General features: G+C 37.6%; 1 protein-coding gene across 4 annotated transcripts in view; it reads right to left on the bottom strand.

The window, feature by feature from the left end:
• Nucleotides 1-27682, bottom strand: part of ubr3.L (ubiquitin protein ligase E3 component n-recognin 3 L homeolog) — a 109816-nt gene that overhangs the window by 11681 nt on the left and 70453 nt on the right. For 2 of the 4 annotated variants that reach the window (XM_041577157.1, XM_041577159.1), the window contains 6 exons: nt 22784-22894; nt 22081-22299; nt 20575-20711; nt 18400-18485; nt 11531-11636; nt 4592-4692 (listed from right to left, as the gene is read on the bottom strand). In XM_041577157.1, the coding sequence (XP_041433091.1) occupies nt 4592-4692; nt 11531-11636; nt 18400-18485; nt 20575-20711; nt 22081-22299; nt 22784-22894 (760 nt within the window). The remainder of the gene's footprint in view (nt 1-4591; nt 4693-11530; nt 11637-18399; nt 18486-20574; nt 20712-22080; nt 22300-22783; nt 22895-27682) is intronic. The other 2 variants (XM_041577158.1, XM_041577160.1) reach the window with 1 other exon arrangement.

The following is a 27682-nucleotide window of genomic DNA, read 5'->3' as shown; positions in this document are numbered from 1 at the left end:
CAACTGGACTGAGATCAAGGCTTTAACTAGCCATTGCCAGTGTGTCTAGCATCACTCAGGAATTATGCTTGTAATCAAACAGGTTCTCTGTCACTATTTCCCAGTATCAATCAATTCATGATTCCTTCCATTAAAACAAGATACTAAGCCACTGCTCATGAAAAAAGCCCCACAACACAGTGCTACAAATTCAGCAAAATGAGAGAAAAAATTAAGCATGGGTATTGTGATTTATTGGGCCTGTTGTTGAATGCTGGGAACTGCTGTGCAACAAAAGGTTGGACATGTTTCTTGCAGGAGTTCTGTGGCTTCAGCCTTATTTTAAAGGGTCACCAGCAGAAAAGTTCAACTTAAAGGGTTTGCAAACCCTGCTGCACTGCACTACTAAGCGAAACTTTACTTAGTTGTTTGACTACAAATCCCAGAATGCTTTTACATAGAATGAAGGTTGAGGTATGCTGGAAGCTGCAGTCCAGCAACATCAGGGTTGTATTCTTAAAGCAACATTGCGCAATAAAACTTTTCCTCAAATCCCGCAGCCAGCTGCTGAATCAAAATGCATAAATTCCTCAAATGAGAATCCCAGTTGATCTTTGTAAATATTGCTCCCTGTTCTTTGTTCCTGCAGTTGGAAGCTTTAAGCACAGTTTTCCAGCACTAAACCAGTCTGTCTTTACCCCCATGTCTGATTCCAGTGTAATATAATGAAGACAAAAATGACATAATTATCTCTATTTGTAAGATAACAGCAAGATGCCTGAAATGGTACTGGAATTCAACATTCTTATTTGTTAGTTCCTTAGCATTTATAATTAAGTTTTTGATCAGTAGAATTCTCATTGGTGCATTTGCTATAATAACGTTTTTTGGCAACTTAGAAAACTAGGGTGCACCATGGAACATCGTTATGGTTGGGCTAAAAACCCCTTTAAAAAAAAGTGGCAAATTACTGAAGGTGCATTGATAGTTGCCTTGAAAAAAAAAAAAAAAAAAAGAGACTGGAGATGCGATATTCTCTCAGATATTATAATTCTCATTGGAACACAATACTGAATAAATTCATACCAGAGATTAATAGACTGGATTCAGTTTGGGATTTGTCCTTCTTTAGTCAGACCAAGTGGCTGGCCAAATCAAATCCAAAAAATCACTATCAGTCAATAGATTATGTAAATTGCTGTTTTTTTGCACTTGCACTCCCCCCCCACCCAAATTATTCCTATTAGTATATGTATTATGATTTGGATTTGGTTTTGGATTCTTCCAAATCTATTCCAGTATTCGTTTCATGGACTGGGTATGGAATTCTGCCCTTTAGGAAACGAAATGCAGACGACATGCCTAATGCGGTCTGCTGGTCTTTGCAGTGTTTTGTCATGCCCAAATGCCCCAAAAGTTTTACCATATGAGGCTTGCAATTACTTTTGATTTGTCCCAAAAAGTATGTGTATTACATTGTAAGGTTGCATACAGTAAAGACTCCTGGACCCTACAGCACAGACGGTGTCAGCTGTTTCTATAGCTACAGCCCTGCTTGCTAAACGTCGCACTTACTGCCGTCTGTTTTTGAAACCCTTATTAGTAAAGGATAGACAAATGTTTGTGCAAAGTGTTAAGGTGGCCATACACGGGCCGATAAAAGCTGCCGACAGACCAAGTCGGCAGCTTATTGGCCCGTGTATGGGGGCCCCCGACGGGCTTCCCCGATCGAGATCTGGCCGAAAGTCGGCCAGATCTCGATCGGATGGGGTTAAAAATCCCGTCGGATCGCAGCCACATCTGTTCGTTGATGCGGTCCCGCGATCCGACCGCCCGTTTGGCGAACGCTAGGATCCGATCGTTGGGCCCTAGGGCCCACGATCGGATCAGCCCGATATTGCCCACCTCAAGGTGGGCATATCGGATGGAGATCCGCTCGTTTGGCGACATCGCCAAACGAGCGGATCTATCCGTGTATGGCCACCTTTACTTGCACACATAGTGCTAAAAAGCATTCAGCCATGAGTTCTGCTGATGTTTAAGCTGCTCATCTTGCAAAAGATTCGTTTGCTTCCCTTGTGATATATGTTAACAATACAGCATGTGTGCCAAAGAGCTGAGCTGTAAGGAACCAAAAGCTGAGTTTGAGCATAACAAAGCATGTTGTTAGAGGGACTTTTAATACAGAGATACTATACAGTTCAGCAAAAGTGAAAGAATGAAATCCTATTACTCAAAATCGCAGACAAATTTTTTTCAACCAAATTGTCATTCTCCTTTGCTTGTTATCACATTGAACTTCAGGTTAATGAGTCAGTTATGATATTATTGCAGAGTTTGAGTAAGCAGATGTTTGTTCTTAGGCTGTTTCACATTAAGGGGTCGAGTTGTGCTTTTCCAGAAAAATGCAAGTTTTTCAAGCGTAGCTTCAGTAAAAACTCAAATTTTTTGGGATAAAAAAAAAAAACTTGAATTTTTTCGAGATTTATTACGCCACAAAGCTGCAAAAAGCCCAAATCTTAAAATACACCAGCGCCTGTCAAGGTCATGTAGAAGTCAATGGCAGAGGTCCCATTTGAAGATGGTTTTTTTTGGTGATTTGCGCTCAAATGCTTGATCAATTTGAGGTACTTGAGGTTTTTTTTGCTGATAACTCGATCAATTAGAGTATTCAAGGTTTTCCCCCCTGATGGCATTGATTCAAGTTTTTTTTTACATTCTGTTTTTTACATAAATAAGCAAACGTTCTGTTGTGAGTTTATATGAGGTAGAAAAAAAATCTCACAAACTTGACTCCCAACCGTATGCTTAAGGTGCACTTAACAAGATGCCAGTGGAACGTAGCTTTCCCCCCTGATGGCATTGATTCAAGTTTTTTTTTTACATTCTGTTTTTTACATAAATAAGCAAACGTTCTGTTGTGAGTTTATATGAGGTAGAAAAAAAATCTCACAAACTTGACTCCCAGCCGTATGCTTAAGGTGCACTTAACAAGATGCCAGTGGAACGTAGCTTTCCCCCCTGATGGCATTGATTCAAGTTTTTTTTTACATTCTGTTTTTTACATAAATAAGCAAACGTTCTGTTGTGAGTTTATATGAGGTAGAAAAAAAATCTCACAAACTTGACTCCCAACCGTACGCTTAAGGTGCACTTAACAAGATGCCAGTGGGACGTAGCTTATGTAAAGGCTGTAAAAGGAAACAATGAGATAAAAGCAAATGATATCTCTACAATAAATGTCACACATGTAGAAGGAGTAAACACAAACAAAAATAAAGACTCCAGTAATCCTTAAATCCTTACATTTCTTTGGGTCTTTCAAAGCAGAAAAAAGCCCTTATTCCATGAAATAACCTAACTGCAATAAATGTTTTACACAAATGTTCTTTAAAAAAGCAGAGAATTCTGGGGTAAAACTTTTCTTTGTAACATGATTGAATCTTTTCTCAAAATGCAATCTTGTCTTTGTACTGACACACAACTATGGTTCGGGACACTCTTTTACAATTGATGGGAATGAAGCCTCTAAATGTTCTGACCTCTATCATAAAAAGGCTATACTATAATCAAAGGCTTAATTTGTGGTGTTCATTCTTGGTGATGGTTCCAGATCAATTTTCCCTCAGAATGAACAGACTTGAGGAGTATAATTTACTTTGCTTTAATCAATGTAGGATTGGAAAAGATACCAAGTCTATCTAACAGCTAATAATGCAGTTAATGCTATTCCCAGAGCTGCACTTCAAGGGCAACAGTCTCAGCTTTTTTTTATTATTATTATTATTATAGTAATAATGATTTTAACAAACTATATTTATTTTTACTGCTGTGTTACAAGACAGACAATAAAGACAAAAAAAGTCAAGGAAATTGTTTTTTTTTTTACAATCACATTTCTTTTTTTCTCATTTTAAACCAGTAATGTATATTTCAGCTTTAGAACTACAATAAAACGGGTGAATCCATTTATTACGTTTCTTTTGCCTGAAAGATACTTTGTAGAACCACTTCCTAATCTTGAGACCTTCTTTAGGATAATTTCACTCCTGCGGGTTTCTGCTCCAGTGTATTTCCTTAGCTATTTTGAAAACTGGATGCATTTCATTAATGTATAAATAGTCACGTGATTTATCTGCTCCGAGGGCAGCCCCTGAACTTATTTTCTTCCTCCTGAGCTCATTAAACCATTACAGTCATGATCTCTGGATTTGACCATCATTTTTTTGCCAGTGCCTTATCTGAACCTGAGGGATAATTTAGTAACTATGTTGAGGCACTGAGCTACACTTGAATATTAAACTGCCCATGTTAGAGCAGAATGATGAAGGTCGTAAAAAGGACATGATTTCTGCGCTCTGCGATCTTGATAGTCTATTTTCTTTCTCCTCAAAGACCTTGTGTCTTCACTTTATTGAATGACTGATAAAGGACGACGACAGGGGAAGCAGATAAGCCAGTCAAACCACAACTGAATTTCCAGTCCAATGTCACTTTGTACAGATAAGACACAATCATTATTCCAGCAGACATATCAGTCACATTGGGATTTGCTGTGATTTGGCATTTTTGTTGCTGTGGAACACAATGCTCTGGGACATTATTTACATACCTTTGCACAACGGCTGGGGCATTGTTAGAACCTGAATGAGCAGAAGAGAGGTGACATCTCGGAAAAGTATTGGGACCTCTTCCCTCTCCTCATTGCTTCCCCTAAGGAAATAAAATAAAAATTATACTATATTACTATATTACTTATACAGACGGAGACAACAACTGTCAGTTTTGCCCCACTGAAATGCACACAGAAACACTGCTATACTAAATTCAAAGTCTTCTGATGAGGTGAATATACTATGAAGCTACTAACCCAATCTCCTAGAGAAAGACTGAAATCTTCAATCTTACTTAAATTACAATGGTGGTATGAAGAACTTCTTCAATCTATAGTTGATTAGTATATACTACTACTATGTTGCTCCCACTTCAACAGAAATCTTTTAAAGCTTTATAAATATCACTATTTGGTGTCAACGTGCAGTAAGACATGTTAGCAATGTATAAATAAAGGATAATAAGGCATAATCTAGACCTGGCCACTATGGGAAAGGTCACATTGGATACCCAAAATACCTTTGCCTTCACTCTGATGGGAAAAGAACTTAGACTATAAGCTTCACTGGAGCAGGTACTGATGTGAATGGAGAACATTCTGTACAAAGCATTTTGTAAGATATGTTGGTACTGTATAAATAAATTATAATAATAACAACAACATGGCATAATCTAGAACTGGCCTCTAAAGGCAATGTCTTTGCGCTGATGGGAAAAGCAACTTCAAACAGGCATTGTAAGTGTATGCTTGGAAACATTCAAGCCATGCACTAAATTCCAGCCCATAATACTAAATGCCACCCCAGAACTTAATGTAAATCTTCACATCTAAATGAGCCGTGGAACTCAATTTTTTAGAATGGACTGATTTTTAGTATATATAAAGGACCTATGTCTCCAAGAATTTTACAGACTATGGGGATATCAACACAAAACATTTACACATACAAACAATAACATCTCCCTGATGCAGATACTCATTCTTACCATTACATAATGCTTACAGTGGGGGAGGGCCCTGCTCACAAGAGTTTATAATCTAACGTACTGCTGTTGGCTGCAGGTGGTATGATTGAGGAAAACATTCTCTAAAGACACCAACTCTTATAAGACATAGCATGCTAAAACATAGAAACACTGGCAGCTGAAATAAAGCGTTCATCCTGTAAATCTATGGTGTACTTATTGTTATTAAGACCTGAATTAAAACTGGCAAAATGGCAAAGCAAACAAAGAGTGTTAATTGAAAAACCAAGCCCACAGTTCTCAGGAGAATGGAGCTCTTGGCACCACCAACTGGGTCAGCAATTGCAATCACAGTAGTATGCTCAATGCGTTCAGACTTGAACAGCCCCTTGGAGAGTTAGAAATTCATGAGCAAGCAAATAAGGCACTCTCAGGCAGCATACTCTATTAGCTGATCAGTCCACACACACACACTGCATGGATTTAAATGACAAACAAAGGCAAAATGGTAACACAGGAATGGTAACCTGAGACTTCTGTGAAATGGGAGAAGGCTGTACAACAGCAAGGTGTATACATCAAACATACAAACTGCATGCAAATGCTGACCAAAAAGGTGCTGCACTAAAAGAATATTAAATCAGAATGATTACTTTAATTTGGAAATCACATTCAATTTTGATTCATAATGTTTTATAGATTTTAATATGTATATTAAAGAAGGGAAACTATTTTTAAAACAGTTAAAAAAAAGGTGCTGTCTGCAACTACGTTTTAACCAGCAGTATTCGCCACCGACTGTGGATAGAAAACATATCCTGAGGAAAACAAGTAATGCTCTCAACCTGAAGAGTTACAGAGCTGGTGTTCTGCTTCCAAACAGGGATTTCTAGGTCCTGTAAGCATGAAGTCTTGTGTAGAGATGAACATCTGCTTCCCACAGAACCAACAAACAAATGTTGTCAGTCCCGGATTTTCTTTTTTTAGTTTTATCAGTATTATAAATTTTATATATCTGTTACAAATTCCACACTGAAAATCATGGAAATCAGAAACTTTCTAAACATAACCAATTACAACATTTCTGAAATGAGACAAGAAAAACAATACGGAATTTGTAGGTGAGTGTACCTATACTCCACAATATCCAAAAATGCAAGTTAATAACCAGGTGCTACTCAAGCAGCAACCTACATGGGCCAATAAAAAAACTTGAGAAAAGAAAGTCAGGAATCCTTAGGTGAAACAAACAGATTCCTTCATTTTGTTTCTTTCTTGTAAATCTGCAATTAAGAATGTGTGTTTTTAAACACATATTTTATAGTATTCATAGAATTTTGCCATTCTGGAACTTCGTGCCATGTGTAAACTGCAATGTTTGCCCTTTTGTATTAAATTTCAGGCCGTCTAAACACAAAACTGTGCAACAAGTGCAATAAAATAGTTTCTTAAAAGAACAGTAACACCAAAAAATGAAAGTGTTTAAGGTAATGAAAATATCATGTAGTGTTGCTCTGCACTGGTAAAACTGATGTGTTTGCTGCAAAAACATTACTATAATTTATATAAACAAGCTGCCGTGTAGCAATGGTGGAAATTGAAAAAAGGCTAACAGATAACACCATTATGTTCTACAGATCGTATCTGCTATCTGCTGTGTCACCTGAGCCTTTTCTCCTTTGAATGGCTGCCCCCATTGCTACACAGCAGCTTATTTATATAAACAATAGTAGTATTTCTGAAGCAAACACACCAGTTTTACCAATGCAGGGCAACACTGCATTATATTTGTATTACTTTAAAACACTTATTTTTTGATGTTACAGTTCCTTTAAGATGCCTTTGCCTCAGGCTGACCACAACCTACAGTACCTTAATAGCTCTGATACATTCCCCTTACAAGAGGGATTATTAAAGGGTTGAGAACCATATATTAGTGCAGGTTGCCATATGTCTAACTATACCTAACGGTCTCTTTTAAAAAAATACAATACAGACACTTGTTGACCATGGAACCTATTTTACATTACTGTCACAACATACGTTGTTCATCTTACAACCTATTGCTGTAATATACATATATTATAGCCTAATTAATATTCACAAAAAAGTCACAGTGGAATGCAATAACCAATTAGCTCATGACTGAATAATGTTCCTCCCAGTTTGAAAGAATTCCACAGTGGAATTATATGATTTAGGTTTATTTTTTTTCACCAAGGCAAGGATTCGGCCAAGCCCTGCTGTGTTTGTTTTGCAACATACTGTGTACATGATTTGCCTCTGAATTTGCTCAACCGCCACACTTGTCAAAAGATGCACATGTTCTGTGTACAGCAGCCATATGGTCATTGACAAGAGTAATAACGTGACAGAAAAGATAGATGCTTCTTTCTGTAGCACCGGGCATGTATTTCAGTTTATGGCTTGCCAACATTTCTTTCCCCCCATGTGAAACAGTACATAAAGTAAAATATCTATATGTGATGAAAAAGCTTGTGTTGTGTGGAGGAAATACAGTGTTAAAAGTGCTTGGCTTGCTTCCCCCCCCCCCCACACTTTCATCTTTATTTTTCTGCTTGGTTGGAAGAGACTGTTTCAGGTAGTCATGTGACTTCTATCTGCATTCTACAATATAATAATTCTGTTGATTTACTGCAGAGCCATTCCGTATTGGAAAGAATGGGGCATTCTATTGCAACACAAAAGAAAGATACAACTTTAGAAATGAATTAGAAAGGGTTTAAAATCATCACACTAGAACTCAATACAATGGTGCTGCTCAAAGAAATGAAAGCTTTTGGTAAGAGAGAAAATAAAAAAAAATAACGGCAAAAAAGGAAAGCAGTTCTTAAAATCTAACAAAGGCTGTGGTTTAGGGTTTGTTTATACAGAGTTCATTATCATCCCTGTTTCTATGGGGAGTGAGATCAGTGATAAACATAATTTCCCATTATTGCTTTATAATGGCAAAACATGAAAATATAACATTTTAATTAAAAAATAGGCAGAATAATTTTTCAACACAAGCAAGTCCTATTTATGGCATTCATTATGTGTATACTTCCCCTTTAAAATCAAGAGCACCAAATCCAGAAAGGTAAAATATCTGAAATGGATGGGGACTTCAAAAGTGTGTAGAAAACTACTGCCACACTGCTAGTTTTGAGAGATGGCACAAGGGACAACATCCTAAATAATGCCACCATCACGATAACAAGCCTGTAAAGGTGGGTGGCATTGCCCTTCCATGGATTTTAAAGGTGATCACCAGGACCCTACCGGTGCACCCTCATAACAGGGGATTAGTGCTCCCATGACTGGGGAATCAAAACAGCTGATATTAATCAGGTATCCCCTGCACTTGCCCCTCTCCCCAACTGCAGTAATGACAACTCCCAGAATGGCCTGGTTTCCTTGCTTTAAGGGTGCATGCGCCTAGCTGGTGATCGAAATGAAAAATAATCAAGACACAAAAGAAGCAATTTATAAAGAGTACTGTGACTCCACTCAGGAGACTAATATAACGGATAGATTAAATGGGCTCACAGAATTAAACTGATAATCAAATATGTGGAATCTCTGCAGCATGCTACTACATATGCCAGTAAATATGTGGTTTTTAATCTAGCTTTTTTAGTGTTCATGTTTTCTCAATATCATCTTCCAGCTCAACAGTTCGTAAAATCTCCATAACTGAAATAAAAATAACTTTTATCAAAACAAACCTCCTACTACATTTGACAAGTACTAAGGACAGCAAGGGCAATGACACTTGGAACGCTTTACAGCTGGCATGATTTCTAGCTCTGGGGTCGGCAGCAAGACTATTATGGTAAGAAAAATATCTAATGCAAAATAATAAGGAAAAATCAAAGTTTCATGCAGATTTGAAAAAACAAACATCTCAACATTTTTTATTACAGCCTGGAATGTTTCTGGTCAGTACCCAGATCTATAAAGACTATTATTGGCTATTTCCAACCACAGTCATAATCCCAATGGTTCCAGGAAGGACTGGACTAGCAATCTGTAGGATTCTGGCAAATGCCAGAGGAGCTGCTATGCCATAGACAGTCACTATAGAGGGGGCTGGTGGGGGGCATTTAGGGCCTCTGTGTACTTGAAATGCCAGGGCCTATTTTGACTCCGAGTCCAGGCCTAGTTCCAGGTAAAAACTGGTGGGTGATTGGCAGAGCTGTATTTGGGTCTGCAGGCATAGGACCTCTACCACCCCTTCCCTTGCCAGTTGGTGCATGTGCAGTACAGAACAGCTGATTGTGGAAAAGTGAAGTAGCACCATTCTGCTAGTGTTCAGGTTATACAGACGGAATGTCTTTTTTAGGCAGTGGTGCGGTAACAAAACAGAAGAGATTGAGGCACAAGTGAAGAATTCTGGTACCTTCCAAACAATATATCATGGACAAAAAAGGATGTAATACCATTTGTCAAAAAATAGTGTATTTTATTTTGTGTAGTCCAGCATGACACCACATTCACACCATACACTGGTATGGGGTATACAAACACTTTTATAGATGCTAGGAAATGCCCAGCAAATAGGAATGCAATTATATATAAATCAATTTCCATTAACTATAAAGTAAAGAAACACACATTTTTCAGTGTTTCTTTATACACTGGCAAACATGGGGCTAGCAAAATGGCTACTATTTTTACTAGCGTAACTACATGTACAGCCTTTGTCTTACCAGACTGCTGACCCTATTTTCCCCCATTCATAACAATGTGGTAATATTTGTAGATGCATTTCATTTAAATCCTTTCCAAATCTAGATGTTTATTGAAGCCTTCATGGTAAACAATTAATAGCCCGTAGTACAAATATAGGCATGTTCATTACACAATGGCTATTAAACTTAATGTGTCTCTTAAGGATAATCAATTTGAATATGGTTGCTGGTAATTATAACACAAGTGGTATGAGATGTGCTAATGTTTTGGTCGACATTCTGAAGTCACAACAGAATGCCTAGAATTAATTATATCCTTAAGAGAAGACATGTTAATGGTTAAAGAGAACATAACCCCTTCCCCCCTTTTTGACATTAGCTCATTGAGTTGGGCATATGTAAGTGCATAAACATCATATGAACTGACAAAAATTAATATATATTTATTTACACAGACAAACCTGATTCTACATACACAGACATACCTGAATTGCACATCCACATTTGCAGGCACTATTTCAAAACTGGGACTTGAAGTACTTTTGCTTTCCATATTAGGTGGGGTACAGATTCTTTGGAAGGTATTTTTTAGCATTTAACCATTCTCAATTGCCTTGACAGTATACAACAGTGATCCCCAACCACTGGTTCCTGAGCAACATGTTTCTCAACAACCTGTTGGATGTTGCTACCAGTGGACTTAAAACAGGTGCCTATTTTTGAATTCCTGGCTTGGGTTTTGGTTGCATAAAACCATGTTTACTACCAAACAGAGCCTCCCGTAGCCCGTCAGTACACATAGGGGCAAACAAATAGCCAATCACAGCTCATAATTGGCACCCCTGGAATTTTTTTCATGTTTGTGTTGCTCCCCATCTGTTTTTACTTTTGAATGTGGCTAATGTGTAAGAAAGGTTGGGGACTGCTGGCATACAAGGCAACCCTCTGCTATTTCCTGAGCTAGTAAAGACATAAGGACTTGTATACTAATTCCAAAAGTGCACCCCTTTGGACCTATTGGATGATTGTGTCTGTAGGATTTTCTGCGTTTTGCACCTTGCAGTGGATTAAAAATCTGTCGTAAGGTATAAAGTGCAGCAGGACACAAGAGGACCAAAGAATTGATAATATGACCTTATCAGCCCTTCTGGGGTTGGAGCTGGAGTTGAAATGAATGATGTATAATCTCTGTGAAGATCAGCATAATATGCTGGCACAATATACATGAACGATAGCAATAATTTATACGTCTAAATCTAAGAGAATGCAAAACTTACAGGGAAGGTGTTTTCTGTATGACTTGGGTTAACTTTTTCCAGGGGTTATATTCGGGATCGATGCTGTATAACCGCATGTGCATAGCTAAAACATGAAATAGCTGAGCTGCAAAAGAAAAAGAAATCGGATATATATAGAAGCATATTGGATCAAAAGTTGTCAATATAACATGAGGCAAACAGTGACAAACTAAAGTGTAAATATCACACTGTATACTATAGAAAATGGCTTAAACATTACTGCAATAGAATGCAAGAAGAAATGGCTCAGTAAAAAGGCAACTCCAAGACATTATTCCTGAAATCAACTGAAGGTAGAAAGCGTAGCCATTGCCATGGAAAGGACTTGCAGACTGTGGCAATACAATGCAGGTAGGAAGTCTCGGTACAAAAAGGCAACTCCACATACAGTAATAAATAAGCGGTTCATTCCGCAGATCATCAGCTACATCTACATAATGTATTTCATGCCTACTTGGGCACTTAGTCACAGGCACAGGCAATAAATGCATTATGTAGATGTAGGTGATGATTTGAGGAGTAAATCAGCATGTATATCACCACAGAGTTGCTCTTTTTAGATGAATCTGACACCATGAGGTAAAGGACTAAGGTCATGTAGCTGAACCCTCTTGTTACTTATAAGTGACTGTCTTACTGGCTGATTGGGGCCCCATGGAGTCAGGGGTTGCAGCATAGGTAAGCGATGCTGGAGCAATGAGAAAGGGTGCTAAGGCAGAGCCAATAGTAAAATACAAGGGTGGTTATCAGAAGAATGTATATTATTCAGTACTAACTATATCGCTGTTTAGTTATAAAGCACATATATAGTCTGTATATAAAAGTGTAGTAGATATGGTTATATATATTTGTTATACAATTATAGTCGATTGCAAATGTACAATAAGCCCAATAGATGTTCATGAGTGCAAGTTCAAGGCATTAAAATAGATACAAAACTGAGTATGTGTAGTTCACAAAGGTACTTGCGCCCATTCCTCCTTGCTGATGAAGTATACATAAGTGCACACATGGACACAAGGAAACCCTGGCACAAACCCTGCTTCAGCAATCACTTGCATCCATTTTGGTGCTTCACACATAATTTGTGATGGGTGCAACTTAGTGGGAAAGGGATATTGAAAAATGTAAATTTTGGGGAGGAGAATGTGTTTCTGAAGAACAAAATGAAAATAAAAAAAAAATGAGAAAACCTTATCAGTTGTCACGAGACTTATTTACAATAAATATTAATTTTACTCTATGTATAATTTAGTAATCCGTGCTGTCCCATACAGATTATGCAAATAGGCAACATGGTGTGATTTTAAACAACGAACCAGCTCTCCCAATTCTAAATGTAATTATAATGACTTCCTTACTACAATCAAACACACATGGTTCTGACACAAAATCTATATCCTCTCCCAAAGAGACATTAAAATATCCTGCAACATATAAATCAAGCAAAGTAGTCGACCCACACACACAGAGTGAATATCACACATATTATTAAGTACCTACGTCGGTAAATATGGCTCACTGTTTTCGAATACAAAATTTTTTTTGCCTGTACAAATTTTAAGGACCACTATGCAGTCAATTGCTTTTTTTTTTATTATACTGGTCTATTGAGTCTCCTTATATATTAAAGGGATACTGTCATGGGAAATTTTTTTTTCCAAAATGAATCAGTTAATAGTGCTGCCAGAAAGCATTTCTCTCCTAAAGTGCAGGCACAAGTCACATGACTTGGGGCAGCTGGGAAATGTCTAGCCCCATGTCAGATTTTAAAATTGAATATAAAATAATCTGTTTGCTCTTTTGAGAAATGGATTTTAGTGCAGAATTCTGCTGGTGCAGCACTATTAACTGATTGATTTTGAAAAATGTTTTTTTCCCATGACAGTATCCCTTTAAGGTTTACAACTTACAGCCTAATTATTTTATGCTTGCCTAAGCAGCTATAGACACAAGTTTGGTGGCAATTTACTCATAGCCCTCCTATTGTGTTATAAAACCCTAGTGAAAAGACAAATAGGGTTTGCCTAGTGACCAAAGGAGTGCAGCATGCCATATCTGGGATGTGACCAGTTTGTATTTTCTTAAGATTGCTCAGAGCTCACCATATGTAAGCAGAGTTATTATTCTCTACTTTTAGAAAATTGTGAAAATATTGTTCATAAAAAGAATGCTCCACCCTCTACTCTAAAGGGGAAATACACTTTTAACTTTAAGTATCTTATAGAATGATGTATTCTTGGCATCTTTTCAATTGGTCTTCTTTAATGATTTGCCTTCCACCATATTCTGCCTCTTTCCAGCTTTCAAATGGGGGTCAGTGACCCCAGGAGCTAGAAAAAAAAAAAACTATTGCTCTGTTAAGCTATAATTTTATTGTGACTGTTACTTTTTATTCCTTATCATTCTACTCAGGCTGTCTCCTATTCATATACCATTCTCTCATTCAAACCACTGTCTGGCTGCTAGCGGTAATCGACCCTTAGCAACCAGATAGCTGCTGAAATTCCAGTAGCTGCTGAACAATAAGTTAAATACTAAAAAAAACACTAAAAATTTAAAATGAAGACCAACTCCAGATTGTCTCAGAACATCAATTTCTATATCATACTAAAAGTTATTTGAAAGGTAAACTATCCCCTTTGAAAGAATAAGCATTATTACTAAGTTGATGATTTTATCAAAGTGTTTATGGCCAAGCCTGGCAACAATACCTCAAGCCATGCACCTAAACCAAATTATTATTATAATACATTTTACCAATTTCAGCCCATATTCACTGGTATGAAAGCACATTTCAAAGGTTTTAAAAGACTTCTAGAGACGGGTCCTTTTCCCTTAAAAATGCATACTATTCTAGTATGTCTTGATTGGAACATCTTCATACTATAGAGCTGCAAAATATGCTGGCGCTATATAAATGAATGTTAATAATAATAATACTCAATGTTTGTGTGCTACTATCTAACAAATGCATATGACTCAACACTAACGCACGTTAAAAATGTAGTTAAGAAACACTGAAGCTAAAATGACCTTTTGAGCTAAAATTGCATCTAAAGGTCAAATGTCCCTTGTGTGTAGGATACAGACGCTGTACCCAAAAGCAATCTATTATTATTCTGTATCTCTCAGGGCATTCACACTTCTTTTCTCTTGTGTAAATTTGCTGAATGTCGGCTATTTTTGTGTAAAAAGATTAACACTGCCCCCTTGTGGTAGGATTCCTTAAGGAGACACCCTTTACGTATATATGTTGTCAGCGTTTTGTAACATCTGGCAGAAAGTAACATTATAGAGATTTGTAAATGAAATATTCATGCATTTTCTTCCATTACCTATCCTTTAATGTAAGACACCAGAAGTACTTCAATAGTCTTCTCATCTGTCTGCATCATGAATAAGACAACACAAACTTCCAGTAAGAAGTCAACATTCTGCCTTATTTGTTTGGCTTACGTTATATAAATTCTGCACATTTATGAAAATATTTATATATATAAAAATTCCCAATCCGGTGCACTCTCACCCCAATGGCATCAGCTGGGTGCTGGTCAAAAAACACCTGTAATAGATACAAAAAGCCGCACTCCTAGGTCTTATTTAGTGAAAAAAAAAAAAAAATGATTCCGTCTTCAGGAAGGTATCTATTATTTATTCACACACACACAGTTTTAAACACTGGGTTCCTCTCAGCAAGGAGAACCATGAACATCTCCCTTCCGTGCATACAATACATTCAAATGTGTGGAAAACAAACCCCCAATTCACAGCAGCTGGTCCAGTTGATTTGAATGGGAAGTGGGAGAGGGCAGGCAAAGGCTTGGTACACCCTAGGCCTAAGAATAAACCCTATATATAAACTTAATTTTTTAAGTTTATCTGATAAGCAAATGTTTAATACACCTCTGAAAATGTGGATGCACAGTCACACTAGTGATGTGCGGACTGGCCCGAAAGCTATGGGACCCATGGACTGACTTCTGCACACGTTTTCAGGTCATGCACAGGTGCGAGTTGATTGGGCGACCTTACTGTGCCGGCTTCAGCTGCTGGCATCAACTATTTATAGGCTTGCTCCTGCCCTTTTGGGATGTCAGAGATGGGCAAATCTATAAATAGAAGTGCAGGTTGGGTGCGAGTTGAGATCAGGTGGATGCAGGTTGACTTTTTGTCAACACGCACATTAAAAGACTGGACACAAACTCTACCCACTTCTCATGAAAGTCCCATTTATTTTTTGGTCTGGGAATAGGGACTGTTCAGATAATAGGGATTGATCAGAAATTGTATATGCAGTGTTTAATAGCAAAAAATACAAATCAACTTGTAACTGCATTGTGAAGGGTAATGTAGACACATTAGACATAATGCAAACATACGTCAAAAGGATTTATCGTTCCTGTCTGGCAAGCCAGGTGCAAACCACATTTGTGTTTGATTAAAAGTGCAGCATGCTCCAACTCTGTTTACCTTTGAGAACCTATTGGATAGTGGGAACAGACCCTGGTGTAGCTATGCCTATTTGCTGTTCTAGATACCCCTCAAAGCCCAACAAGAACGTAAAGTTACATGACATTTGGAGTTGAACTCTTGCTTTCTCCCCTAGATATTCTTGGAATTAAATGGCTGGAATATTTTCCTATATCTGTAGCATGCTTATGCAGTATCGGTAGACACAGAACAAAAACAGGCCTTCTAAAGAAGTCAGGAGCCAAACATGTCCAACAACCACTGACTTAGGCCTTTAAAGGGTGGTTCACCTTTATGTTAACTTTTAGTATGTTATAGAATGGCTAGTATTTTATAGAGTGCCCCCTTAAATAATAACAAGGTTACAGACAGGAGTAGGAAACTCTTATGGTATCAGCAATGTATCAAGAGCTCTAAGGATAATTAGGGCAGCCAATAACTATTGAACCTAATGCAGGCCACATGTTATAATCATAAAAAATAAAGTTTGGAAAACTTTTCGGGAGTGTGTGGGCTCTGAATAATTGTCCTGACAATTTGCATACCATGGCAATCAGACATTTAGTCGATAGATACTACAGAGGAAGCAGCCCTGTTGCTGCAGGGCGGCATAATTCATATTCATTTTGGGGGCTTGATATACAGTTTGCTGTGGGTCCAATAATATCTAGTTATGCCACTGTGGATAACAATAATATCTTTATCATATATGTATTGCCTATGTATTGACCTATGACATTTAAACAATGCACACCCACAGAGGAACTTTATGTACATTTGTCCGTTTGATTTAAAAGCCAATAAATATGCTTTCTCTTCTAATTTTCTTGATGTGATGTTGCCAGTAGTACTATTACAAGTGCTGCTCTGTATTTTGCATACATATATACTGGACTCATTTTAAAAACAGAAAACAAAATAGAAACCAATAAATCCTTCAATCTGGGCTTCCAGGAGTATCTAGAAGAGCAAACAAGCATTCTGCCCAAATCTCCTCCTATCTGACCACTAGGATGGCACCCCACACAATGTTTTGGGTCCCTCAAGTTGGGTCGGTCCCTCGGGTTGGGAACTACTGGCTTAAAGCATCCCATAGTTGAAGAACGAATGTGTTGTTGGATAAAAACTATTTATAGTGGGTAGTGCAGGATGTTTCCCAATGTCACACTGCCTAACTCTTTAAGAAGCTGACACAGGCAGGTCTATCAATCATTCTTAATTTACATTTCCCTGGAGCAGTCACCCTTCTAGCTCAATCTACTAAAACAGCACTTGACCTATTTGTTCTGACTGTTTTTCCTGATGCCGTCTCCTGTAAAAAGCACACCGGAGACACTGTATCGCATTTAAAGAAATATCTAATCAACAAAGTTAACAATTCTTACAAGGCGACTATGGAGTGCTGTGCTTAATCACAGTAAAGACATCTCATTACCACTACTGTGAAATATACAGAAGAGGAGTGTCTTTTACAAGTGTTCTAATTGATTTAACAAAGACACTGCTTCCACAGAAGGTGGCAGAAAATTAATTACATCAAATACTGTGTGTGTAGGATCCGTTATCGGGAAACCTGTTCCTGAATGGTCCAAATTATGGGATATCGGTCTTCCATAGATTCCATTTTAATTAAATACGTTAAATTTTAAAACCTGATTTGCTTTTTTGTCTGTAATAATAAAACAGTACATTGCATGTGATCCCAGCTAAGTTATGATTAATCTTTATTGGAGCCAAAACAATCCTATTGGGTTTAATTAAAGTTGAAATGATTTTTTAGAAGACTTAAAGGGGTAGTGCACCTTTAAGTTAACTTTTAGCATGTTGTAGAATGGCCAATTCTAAGCAATTTTTCAATTGGTCTTCATTACAGTTTATTTACATTATTTGTCTTCTGCTTCTGACTCTTTCCAGGTTTCACTGACCCCATCTAAAACAAATGCTCTGTAAAGCTTCACATTTATTGTTAGTGCTAATTTTTATTACTCATCTTTCTATTCAGGCACTCACCTATTCATATTCATATTCCAGTCTCTTATTAAAATGAATGCATGGTTGTTAGGTTAATTTGGCACCTAGCAACCAGATGGCTGAAATTGCATACTGGAGAGCTGCTGAATAACAAGCTAAATAACTTAACCTAAATAATAAAAAAATTAAAACTAATTGCAATTGAAAACGAAATTGTCTCAGATTATAATTTTATATCATACTAAAAGTATTCAACCCCGTAAAGGGGTGAACAACCCCTTTAAGGTATGGAGATCCAAATGACTGAAAAAGCCCTTATCCTTGGGCATGAAGCCCAAGATGTGTTTTTCTTATTGACTGGAGGAGATTATCCAAATATAAACCCGCAGTATTCATTAGCTTACTTAAACATGATCGTTTCCCTGCAGCACTGGCCCCTCCGGAGCAAAGATTGTCACCACAATGTATAAGCTCCAGTTCCAGATTAGTTCTGTTAAGAAAGGAGAAACATTTTGAATTGCTGCAGTTTCATTTTCTGTACATGATTAATATTCCAGACAGAAACATAATTCCCATCATGAAATAGTGCAGTATATTGGCAGAGTTCAATAATACATAATAATGGAATGGTTTTATTTTCCCCATAAAATAACATGTGACTATCTACAGTTCCATAGATCCTACAATCTATGACAGTTAATGAGATAAAGCTTATGACCAGAAATTAGCCTCCATATTGTAATACCTTTTATTCAGATGTGATTTAGGTTTTTGTGCATGCAAGCAAATTTTGGGTCCATCATAATACTATACACTATAGCCACATTCCTACAGTGTGATTACATATACAGGACATGAAGGGAAAGTATTGCTAAAGCAAACTGGTCCTATATATGAATGCATAGTTAAGCAAATGACAGATATTAAAATGCAGTCTGTCACTCATCATATTTAACCCCTATTTCAGACATCTCCCATGATATTCCTATGTTGAGGGTATATCCACTTGCCATGGACAATGAAAGTTAGATGTCTATGGATAAAAGGAAACCAAGGTAAGTGATTTGGGAAACACGGATAGCAAATTGTGGCAGTTGGAAAATGGGTGAAACAATGGGAGTTTTGCAAGACATTATAATAGATTGATACATACCGTACTTCCACTTACGACATTCCCCATATAGGGCAGTTTACTATATAAATGCTTTACAGAATGCTTGTTGAGTTGCTTCCCCCTTGAATATGACATTACAGATTTAAACACTTGGGGGGAGGGGGGGCTTATGGCTTAACTAGGCTTTCATGTGCTTTGAAGTATTTTAAATATTTTAAACCTTATGTCAGCAAGATTTTCCTCTGCCTTTTTTTGTGCAGCTATTTTTACAAGCTTTAAAAAAATAAATAAATAAAAAGCAAGTAATCGATGTATTAACATCACTAAGTTTTTGCAGCTAATGCCACCCATTTCTGAAGGAATGTTTTAATCCTTTCCATATTTCAGTGAAAAAAAAAAAGGCAATTTAAAATTGATAATGCTCGGGCTCAGCTCTCCATCTGGTTTGTGCTGATAAGGACAGCTGCCTGAAGGGATTTTTCTGTTTCTCCGGCAATCTGCAATGCACTTACATAACTTCTCCCAGCAATGGAAATAGTGTATGGACAAAACGTATTGAGCAAACAGGCACAATGGCGAATAATATTCACTTTATATTTGCTGATTTTTTTCCTAGTCACTTTGTCATGGCAACAGCACAATAAAGTATAGAGTCCTTTCACCAAAGTGAAAGATTAACTCATTTTTTTTAAACACTGCAAACCCTTGCAATGGCCAAATCTGGACTACTATATGCAAATTAACCCTTCCTGGACACAAAGGTCAAATGCCCCCATGTCCTCTCACCTGCCTTAGCATGCAAAATGAATAGAGAGAAGCAAATGCATCCTTATACAGAACTAGTCACCTACAGACATTTGCAACCGGTCCCCCAAGCCCCTTCATGGCACAGCACCCGCTAAGAGCACACCGCATGCCATCCTCTTACGGATGCTGCCAAGTACTATGGGGGGGGGGGGAAGTACAGCCGCCCCCACTGCCCCCGTTAGTTGAGCCACTGCCTTTACATGTTTATTGATATATATTTATTATTGGATTGCTATCCAACATTTTATATGCAGTGAACCATTATCAAACAGATCACATGTTCATGCTCAGATGGAGCAGTTGGAGGCAGGGCAACATCTAGTAGTTGGACAACCCTATTCTTTTAACTCCTTATTTTTATACAGTTGAGAAATTGTATTTTTGAGGGTACTAACATTTTAAAAGTCTTACATCAACACAATCAGAAAAAAAGATGGATAGGTATCTGATTCTGTGCAAAGCATACTTGGAAATTTCAAAATGTCATGTGTGGTGGTATCTGCTTCCACTGAATAAATGGATAATTCATGATAGCCTGGGCTTGCCTGCACTGTATCACTACCAAGCTAACTAGAAATACACTATACAGTAATACAGTACAACAGCCATAAGATACAAGGCTATATTCTAGATCTTAAAGTTAAACACAGGAACTCACCTTGCCACTGAATACATGAAGAGAAAGTCATTGTCTGGGGATCCTGGAGTCTTGCTATAGTCTGTATATTTCTTCTGCGTAGTGCTTTTAATATCCTTCATAACAGCCTCCATTTCCTTGCTTAAATTTGTTTCCGACTAAAACAAAAAAAGCCTTCTTAAATGCAGCAATAGTGGTTATGCATACTAATGTCATACAGCACAAAAATGAAATTCAGTTGTCTGTCAAACTGAAAAGTTGACATCTAATTTGGGTTATGATTTTTTCCTGAATAAATGCAGTCCTGGCTTAATGGGATTTTCTAACTTGCCCGACCGATATCTGGCTAATTGGTTGGGCAGGCCGCTCCAGGACTTTGCCCCCTCCAGACTGAATTAGCAGCTTTTGTCAGCCCAAGTATGCAAACTTTAGTTAGTCAAGTAAGCTTAAGCACAACTTAAATTCACAGCCAAATATTAGCGGAAGGTATAGCTTACGGTGCACGGAATTAAACGCAGATTGCTCTCAATCTAAAGGTGCCCATACACTGAGAGATCCGCTCGTTTGGCAATGTCGCCAAACGAGCGGATCTCCCTCCCATATGCCCACCTTGAGGTGGGCAATATAGGGCTGTTCCGATCGTGGGCCCTAGGGCCCAACGATCGGATCCTAACAATGCCTAAACGGGCGGTCGGATCGCGGAACCGCATCAACAAATAGATGCGGCCGCGATCCGACGGGATTTTTTGTCCCATCCGATCGAGATCTGCCCGACTTTCGGCCAGATCCCGATCGGTGAAGCCCGTCGGGGGGGCCCATACACGGGCCAATAAGCTGCCGACACGGTCTGTCGGCAGCTTTTATCGCCCCGTGTATGGCCACCTTAAGTTTTCTTTTGCAGGCTGAGAGAAGCAGATCTACTCCCTTACAAACTTCTGTAAAACTGCACTGACAAGTATAGATTCTACCTCTGCTCAGCTACACGAAGCAGAGCCGAACAGGGATCGGCCCAAAAATGCTTGCTTTCTTGTTTTCAGTTTTGTGTAGCCAAGCACAAGCAGAAGGAGTACTTGTCAGCTCAGTGGTGCATAAGAGAGCAGATCCACTTAGACTGTGAAAAAGAAAAAAAAATTCAGACTGAGAGTAGCAGAGCCAATACTAAGTGTGCCTTTCGGTGGCTAGATGCTAAAGTTCAACAAAGGATAGAGGATTTCATTCAAGCTGAACATTTCTAATGCACAATTATTACAGAAATGGTTATCTTTATTTTTATACAGGTTATTTTTTGATCAGGGGGCATATCCTTGCACCCTCTCTCTTATTCAAAACAGACATGATCAGTACTGAACAGTACGAAATAGAAATAATACATTAAGTGCTACTGTGGTAGAGTTTGACTGAAAATCCCCACCAGTATTCTACATATAGGACTACTGAATATTTTATTGCAAAGGACTGATAAGATGTCACAGAGTAAGAAAAAGAAGTGGCAAGTTGAAGCAAGTATGCAGGACCCTTTCGCCTTACACTGATGCTTACTGGGAAAATACCCAGCTGCTCCTGAAGATCTTCCACCTCTTTGATGAGCTCCTGCAGGCTTTTGCTGCTCGCTGCATGGCTGTGCCAGGACCCCCTCCCTGCACTGTTTCCTGGAAAGCAAGGAAGGACGCTGTTTGCAAACTGCCTGCACAGTGGGCATGTGAATTCCCCTTTTTCTACAGAAAAGCCTTGCAAAACCTGGTCATTCTGAAAAGACAATAAAAACCACACACACCAAAAAAGAATCGATTTAGTGCACCAGATAAAAATGTTGAACCTCTATAAATATATACACTCCAAACCTGAATGCAATAAGAAGTGAGAAATATCCCTTATTTTGATAAAAAAATACATTTAGAGGTGGAGGAGATTTTGGCATTGAAGACAAAAATTTTACCTGCTTCACTGCTGCAGGCTGACCTTGATTAGTAATCATTTCAGGTTCAAGGTTGGGAAGAAGGCTTGGTACACACACAGGAAAAACTGCATTTTGTATGAAGTGTTTAGTATTCTAAGTTTTTTTTTTTCATTTTTATTCATTTAAGGTTGGGTTGGGCAAACCCTGGAACTCATCTGAAAAACTGCAAGCAAATCCCAGCTCCCTTCATTCCCATTGCTTTGCATCGCAGTCTGGTAACCTTTAGATTACACTACCCTACACTAACCACTGAGATAAAAACATAACACTTACACGTAAGGATTCCATATAAGATTTATGGCAGTCAATATGCAGAGTATGGCCACAGGTTTGAACATAGACTCCGCCTTCCCAACCGACTGATACTGATTGAAGACAGGAGCTCTTCAAGAACACAAAAGAATGGTTATTACAAAAAGACTAGCATGTTAGATATTATACATAGACAGTTACATTGATACATATAGACACACATATACATATACTTTCTAATGCATAGTAGCTATGGAGTGTTACCGTAACAGCCATATAATAAAATAAATATTTGTGTGCATGGCATACAGCATTTTGAAGTGCAAATACTGTAAACATATACTACATATACTGAACTGTGAAGATGTTTATCTAACCTTGTTCAAAAAGATTTTTTGATCAATTAAGTCACCTGACACTGTATATATTTAAAATTATGTCATTAATGTAGACCTATCTAGGCACTGGTGTTAAAATGACAATGTTTGGTACGATTGGCATGGTGGCACAATGGTGAGCATTGCTGCCATGCAACACTAGCTTCTGTGGTTCCACAAGCTGTTCCATATCTGTGGGCCTCCTCTCTTCCTAATGAAAATGAGGTGCGTGTTTGTGTGCAGTGTAGGGACCTTAGATTGAAAGCTCCACAGGAGAAAGGGACAGCTATAAATGATCAGTCTCTGCAGAGTTCTAAAATTAAAAAGATAATAAAATACTTCATTACTTTTAAAAATATGGTTTGGAATGTACTTCCTAAAACAAGATCCTGAACTCACAGCATTCCTACTATTGTCAGTGTAAAGATGCCATTAACAAAAAGAGTAATAAAAATAGAACTTTTCTGATGACTAAAATCCTTACGATTCAGTTTTGGACTCTGTGGCTCATGGTTTTAAATGGTACAAGATAAAAAAAAATCACTGCTGACACTCCCAAACAATTTAGCAACCAGCAAGAGCAAATCAAATGTTAACAGCGTGTGGGCGACTTTCAGCTGCTTACATATCAGCCACACTGCGGGGGTCTGCCCGTCTCTCTCTTAAAGAAGCTGCTTGTGGTGCACTTTTTGGGTTAATATCCAATCAGCAAATAGTTGCTATCCCAGAAAATAAATAAGCTGCCCAGCTGAGGATAAGCATTTATTCAGAGTTGCACAAGCAGTACAGTGTGTACTACACAGTATAATTTTGTTATATTAGCCGGAACTGACGAGAAGAATAAGTAAAGAAACGGGCATTTCAGCTCCTTTTCTATAGACCTGTAGCACAAACATATACTCAAATCAATGTTATTTAAATAAAAAACGTATCTATATATGGCCACAGAGGAACAATCGTATGCAAAAAGTTAGGTGTCTCCAAGAGAAAATTGTTCTTGCATAATGAAAGAAAATGTATTTCTAAGCAATGTCTAATATATGTTTATTAGCAATCTTCAATGGTTTAAATGTAATTTCAATTGAAAGAAGTGTTTGTTTATCCCTTTCTGTTCTCTGAATCTCGCTATTGAAACAGAGTAGCAGAAGCCAGCTCTCCTATCAGCTGCTTCATTACGTAGGTATTTACATTAATTTAAGATTTAGAGCCAGGAGAGCAAATACAATTTTCAAAAGCAATTATTGTTACAAAAAAAAACTTTAAAATCAACATATGATTAATAATTCTTTTGGGCAAAAATAAGGAAATAAAAATAGAAGTATATGCATACAAATATGGCAAATACAGACTGGCATAGCAAAAAGTGAGAAAAGTGCCATGTTTTAGAGCATTTAATTCACAATGACACAGTAAATTAATTAAACTTTTAAATCCTTAAGACAATGCCCCTTGGCATCTCATACACACTAGTAAGTGTCACATATAATAATCTACTACTTCTGACTGGACTGCAGGCAACATAAAAAATGGCTTCCTTCTTCAGAATTTAGTATTTCATACTGTATGTATATATAAATACTTTTTTTTTAGAACAAGATAAGTTTTCTAAATATGCCCGAATAAGTAAGTAATTTCAGTTTTGTAATAAGATATACGGCTTTAAATACTTTTTCATAACATAAAGAAATTTAATTTTGGGAATATCTCCAACAAACATTTTTTGCATGATGAAAATTTAACTGTAAATAATTTTCCAAAATACTTTGAACCCAAAGTTTCAACCATTATTTGTACTTGCTATTAAAGTGTGGTCTAACAGAAAAAAGATACACCCGTATGGCAGGGTTTATAAGAGTATAGCCAGAATGCCCATCTGCAGCCCTTATGCTGTTATCCAAACAGAAGCATGGAGAGGGAATAAGTAAGCTGTTTTTTACTAACAAGACAGAGGCATTTAAGACATCTCTACACAAAATATTATTATTATTTTTTTTATTAACAGGTATATATAAGGTGCCAACATATTCCATAGTGCTGTATAATAGAGAGTGCTAAAATGGCTACCCAGAGATATGTCATTACTTAACAAAGCACATATGGTCTGTACCATGAATGCATCAATATGATACACCTATATCAGTGCTGTCCAATTTATATGGTACAGAGGGCCGGAATTTTTCTAATCTACATGGTGGAGGGCCGATAATGGAAGCCAGTGTTAGCCACTCCCTGTTTTTAGACCATACCCATGTTAACGAAAAACCATGTTCACATTAATAGCACACGAAAAAACAGGTGGTTGGTGCTCACTGTAGGGATCAGGGTTGGAACTAGGGGTAGGCAGAGTAGGCGGCTGTCTAAGACGCCATCATTGAGAGGCGCACTTTTAATGGGGGTTTTTTTTTTCTTTTTTTTCAGGCGTTTTTTTTAATAATTTGTTTCAGTAATCATGGTCGCTCAGTCGGGTGGAATCCCCCTCCTTCACCTTCTCTCTCTTGCCAGCAAGTAATAGCTGCTTCTCTGCGGTGCGGCGGTGCGGCAGTGCGACGTGCGTATATGCATCAATGACATCACTGATGTGGTTGGGTGTGGCTTATGTTTCATAGGGATCATAGGTCAGGCAGAGTATGGCAAACACAGGGTGCTAAGAGCAGGCAAAGTATGACACACACAGGGAGCACAGGGAAGACAGAACAGACAAGGAGACAGGGAAATCAGGACCACTCTATTATGTACTATATACAGTGATACAGTGCTGGTGCCCCATTAGCATGTTGTATAAGGTAGATACAAGCAAAAAATTGGATACCCTTATTTATATAATTAACTAATGATTTTTGTATGTATTGAGTTAATTTATGGATGAATTGGTGGAGTGATATAAATTTCAAGCCATATTGAAATTAATTATATTTATTACTATAAGCTACTGAAGCTGATTTACCTCTCAACACATATTGTACTAGCACTTTACTGAATAAATGTACAGCACTTTATTTCTTAATTAATAATTCCAGTTATGAACTACTTGGTTTTTAATTAATTGTGCAACAATTTAATTAACTTGGTAGTGATATAGAAATAGCTATTTGGTGGGGTTTCTTTTTCTAAATCTATGTTTTCAATCATTTTGTATAAGGTGTGAACAGGTGAACAATGTGGGCAGTTTCAGTCTGGGTTTCAGATGTAAACAGTACAGGGCTATAGGGTGTGAACAATAGAGGTGTCACAAGTGTGAACAATACAGGGGATCACAGGTGTGAATACAGGGGCCAGTTTATCTCTGTAGTGATACCTTTTAAATTTTACAAATGGTAAACAGACACAGTAGGCAGATTTTGATGTGAAGGGCCACATAAAAGGGGGCCGCGGGCCACTTGGACAGCCCTGACCTATATGATCAGTGGCAGGTTTACAGTCACACAGTGATGATCAATACACAGCCAGCACCATATGTGAGCAATTGTATACGTGTGGCTCATGCTTCATTAGTTCCATGTGTCAAATACTGGAAAATACATCTGGGGTACAAATGGTCTATTTTCCTGTGACAGCAGAGGGTAAATTCAGCTATTTGAAGATTAATGCAGCTATCTTAGGGTAAAAATAAACACACTACAAAGCAATATGGCATCTGAAGGTTATTTCCCACACCCCGACAAAAAAAATGAAAAACAAATCTGCTGTCACACTGCGTTAGAATCTTTTCTGAGCCAAACACTATCTATTCAATTGTTTTGAATGTTTTGTATTGTTTATATAACATGATGTACTAACGGAACTATATGTAAAACATCTTAAATGTAAAATTATCTCTTTAATTTACTGTATTGCCTGATTGTTAAGTAAACATTCCCATTTTTTAAACCAGCAAGGGACTTGGCCTAAATGGCAAGCTATATGGTACAGACAGGTTAGCCCATGAATTAAAACATCCTATCGCAAATAAACCATGGGATATGTGGTATTTAAAACACTACACACTATGACAGATTATGGTATAAGAATCTGTGAAATCTGTGTTTATTAGAGCAAAATTCTGACTTGTTTGATATATGGCATACCATCAGTTTTGCCTATGGCAGATTGCTTAGCAACACATTATACAGGTATAGGATCAGTTATCTGGAAACCCTTTATCCAGAAAGCTCCAAATTATGTCTCCCATAGACTCCATTTTATCTAAAAATTATTTCCTTTTTCTTTGTAATAATAAAACAGAACCTTGTACTTGATCCCAACTAAGATATAAATAATCCTTATTGAAAGCAGAGCCAGCCTATTGGGTTTATTTAATGGTTTCAATGATTTTCCAGTAGACTTAATTTATGTAGATCCAAAATAAAGAAAGATCTGTTATCGGGAAAACCCCAGGTTCTGAGCATTCTGTATAACAGATTCCTTACCTGTATTCATAATAAACCACCCCCTGTCAGTGTCTGCATCTACCATTGGCAGAGCTTTTTCGAAATGTAAACTAGAGTTGCTTTAGGCATAGGATGTTTTGATTTCCACAACAGAGTAATCAAAACTACCTTTGACC

Source organism: Xenopus laevis, chromosome 9_10L, assembly GCF_017654675.1.
Source record: "Xenopus laevis strain J_2021 chromosome 9_10L, Xenopus_laevis_v10.1, whole genome shotgun sequence".
Classification (NCBI taxonomy): Eukaryota; Metazoa; Chordata; class Amphibia; order Anura; family Pipidae; genus Xenopus; species Xenopus laevis.
The sequence above is the reverse complement of the archived record's forward strand: the minus strand, read 5'-3'. Positions and strand labels throughout refer to the sequence as shown.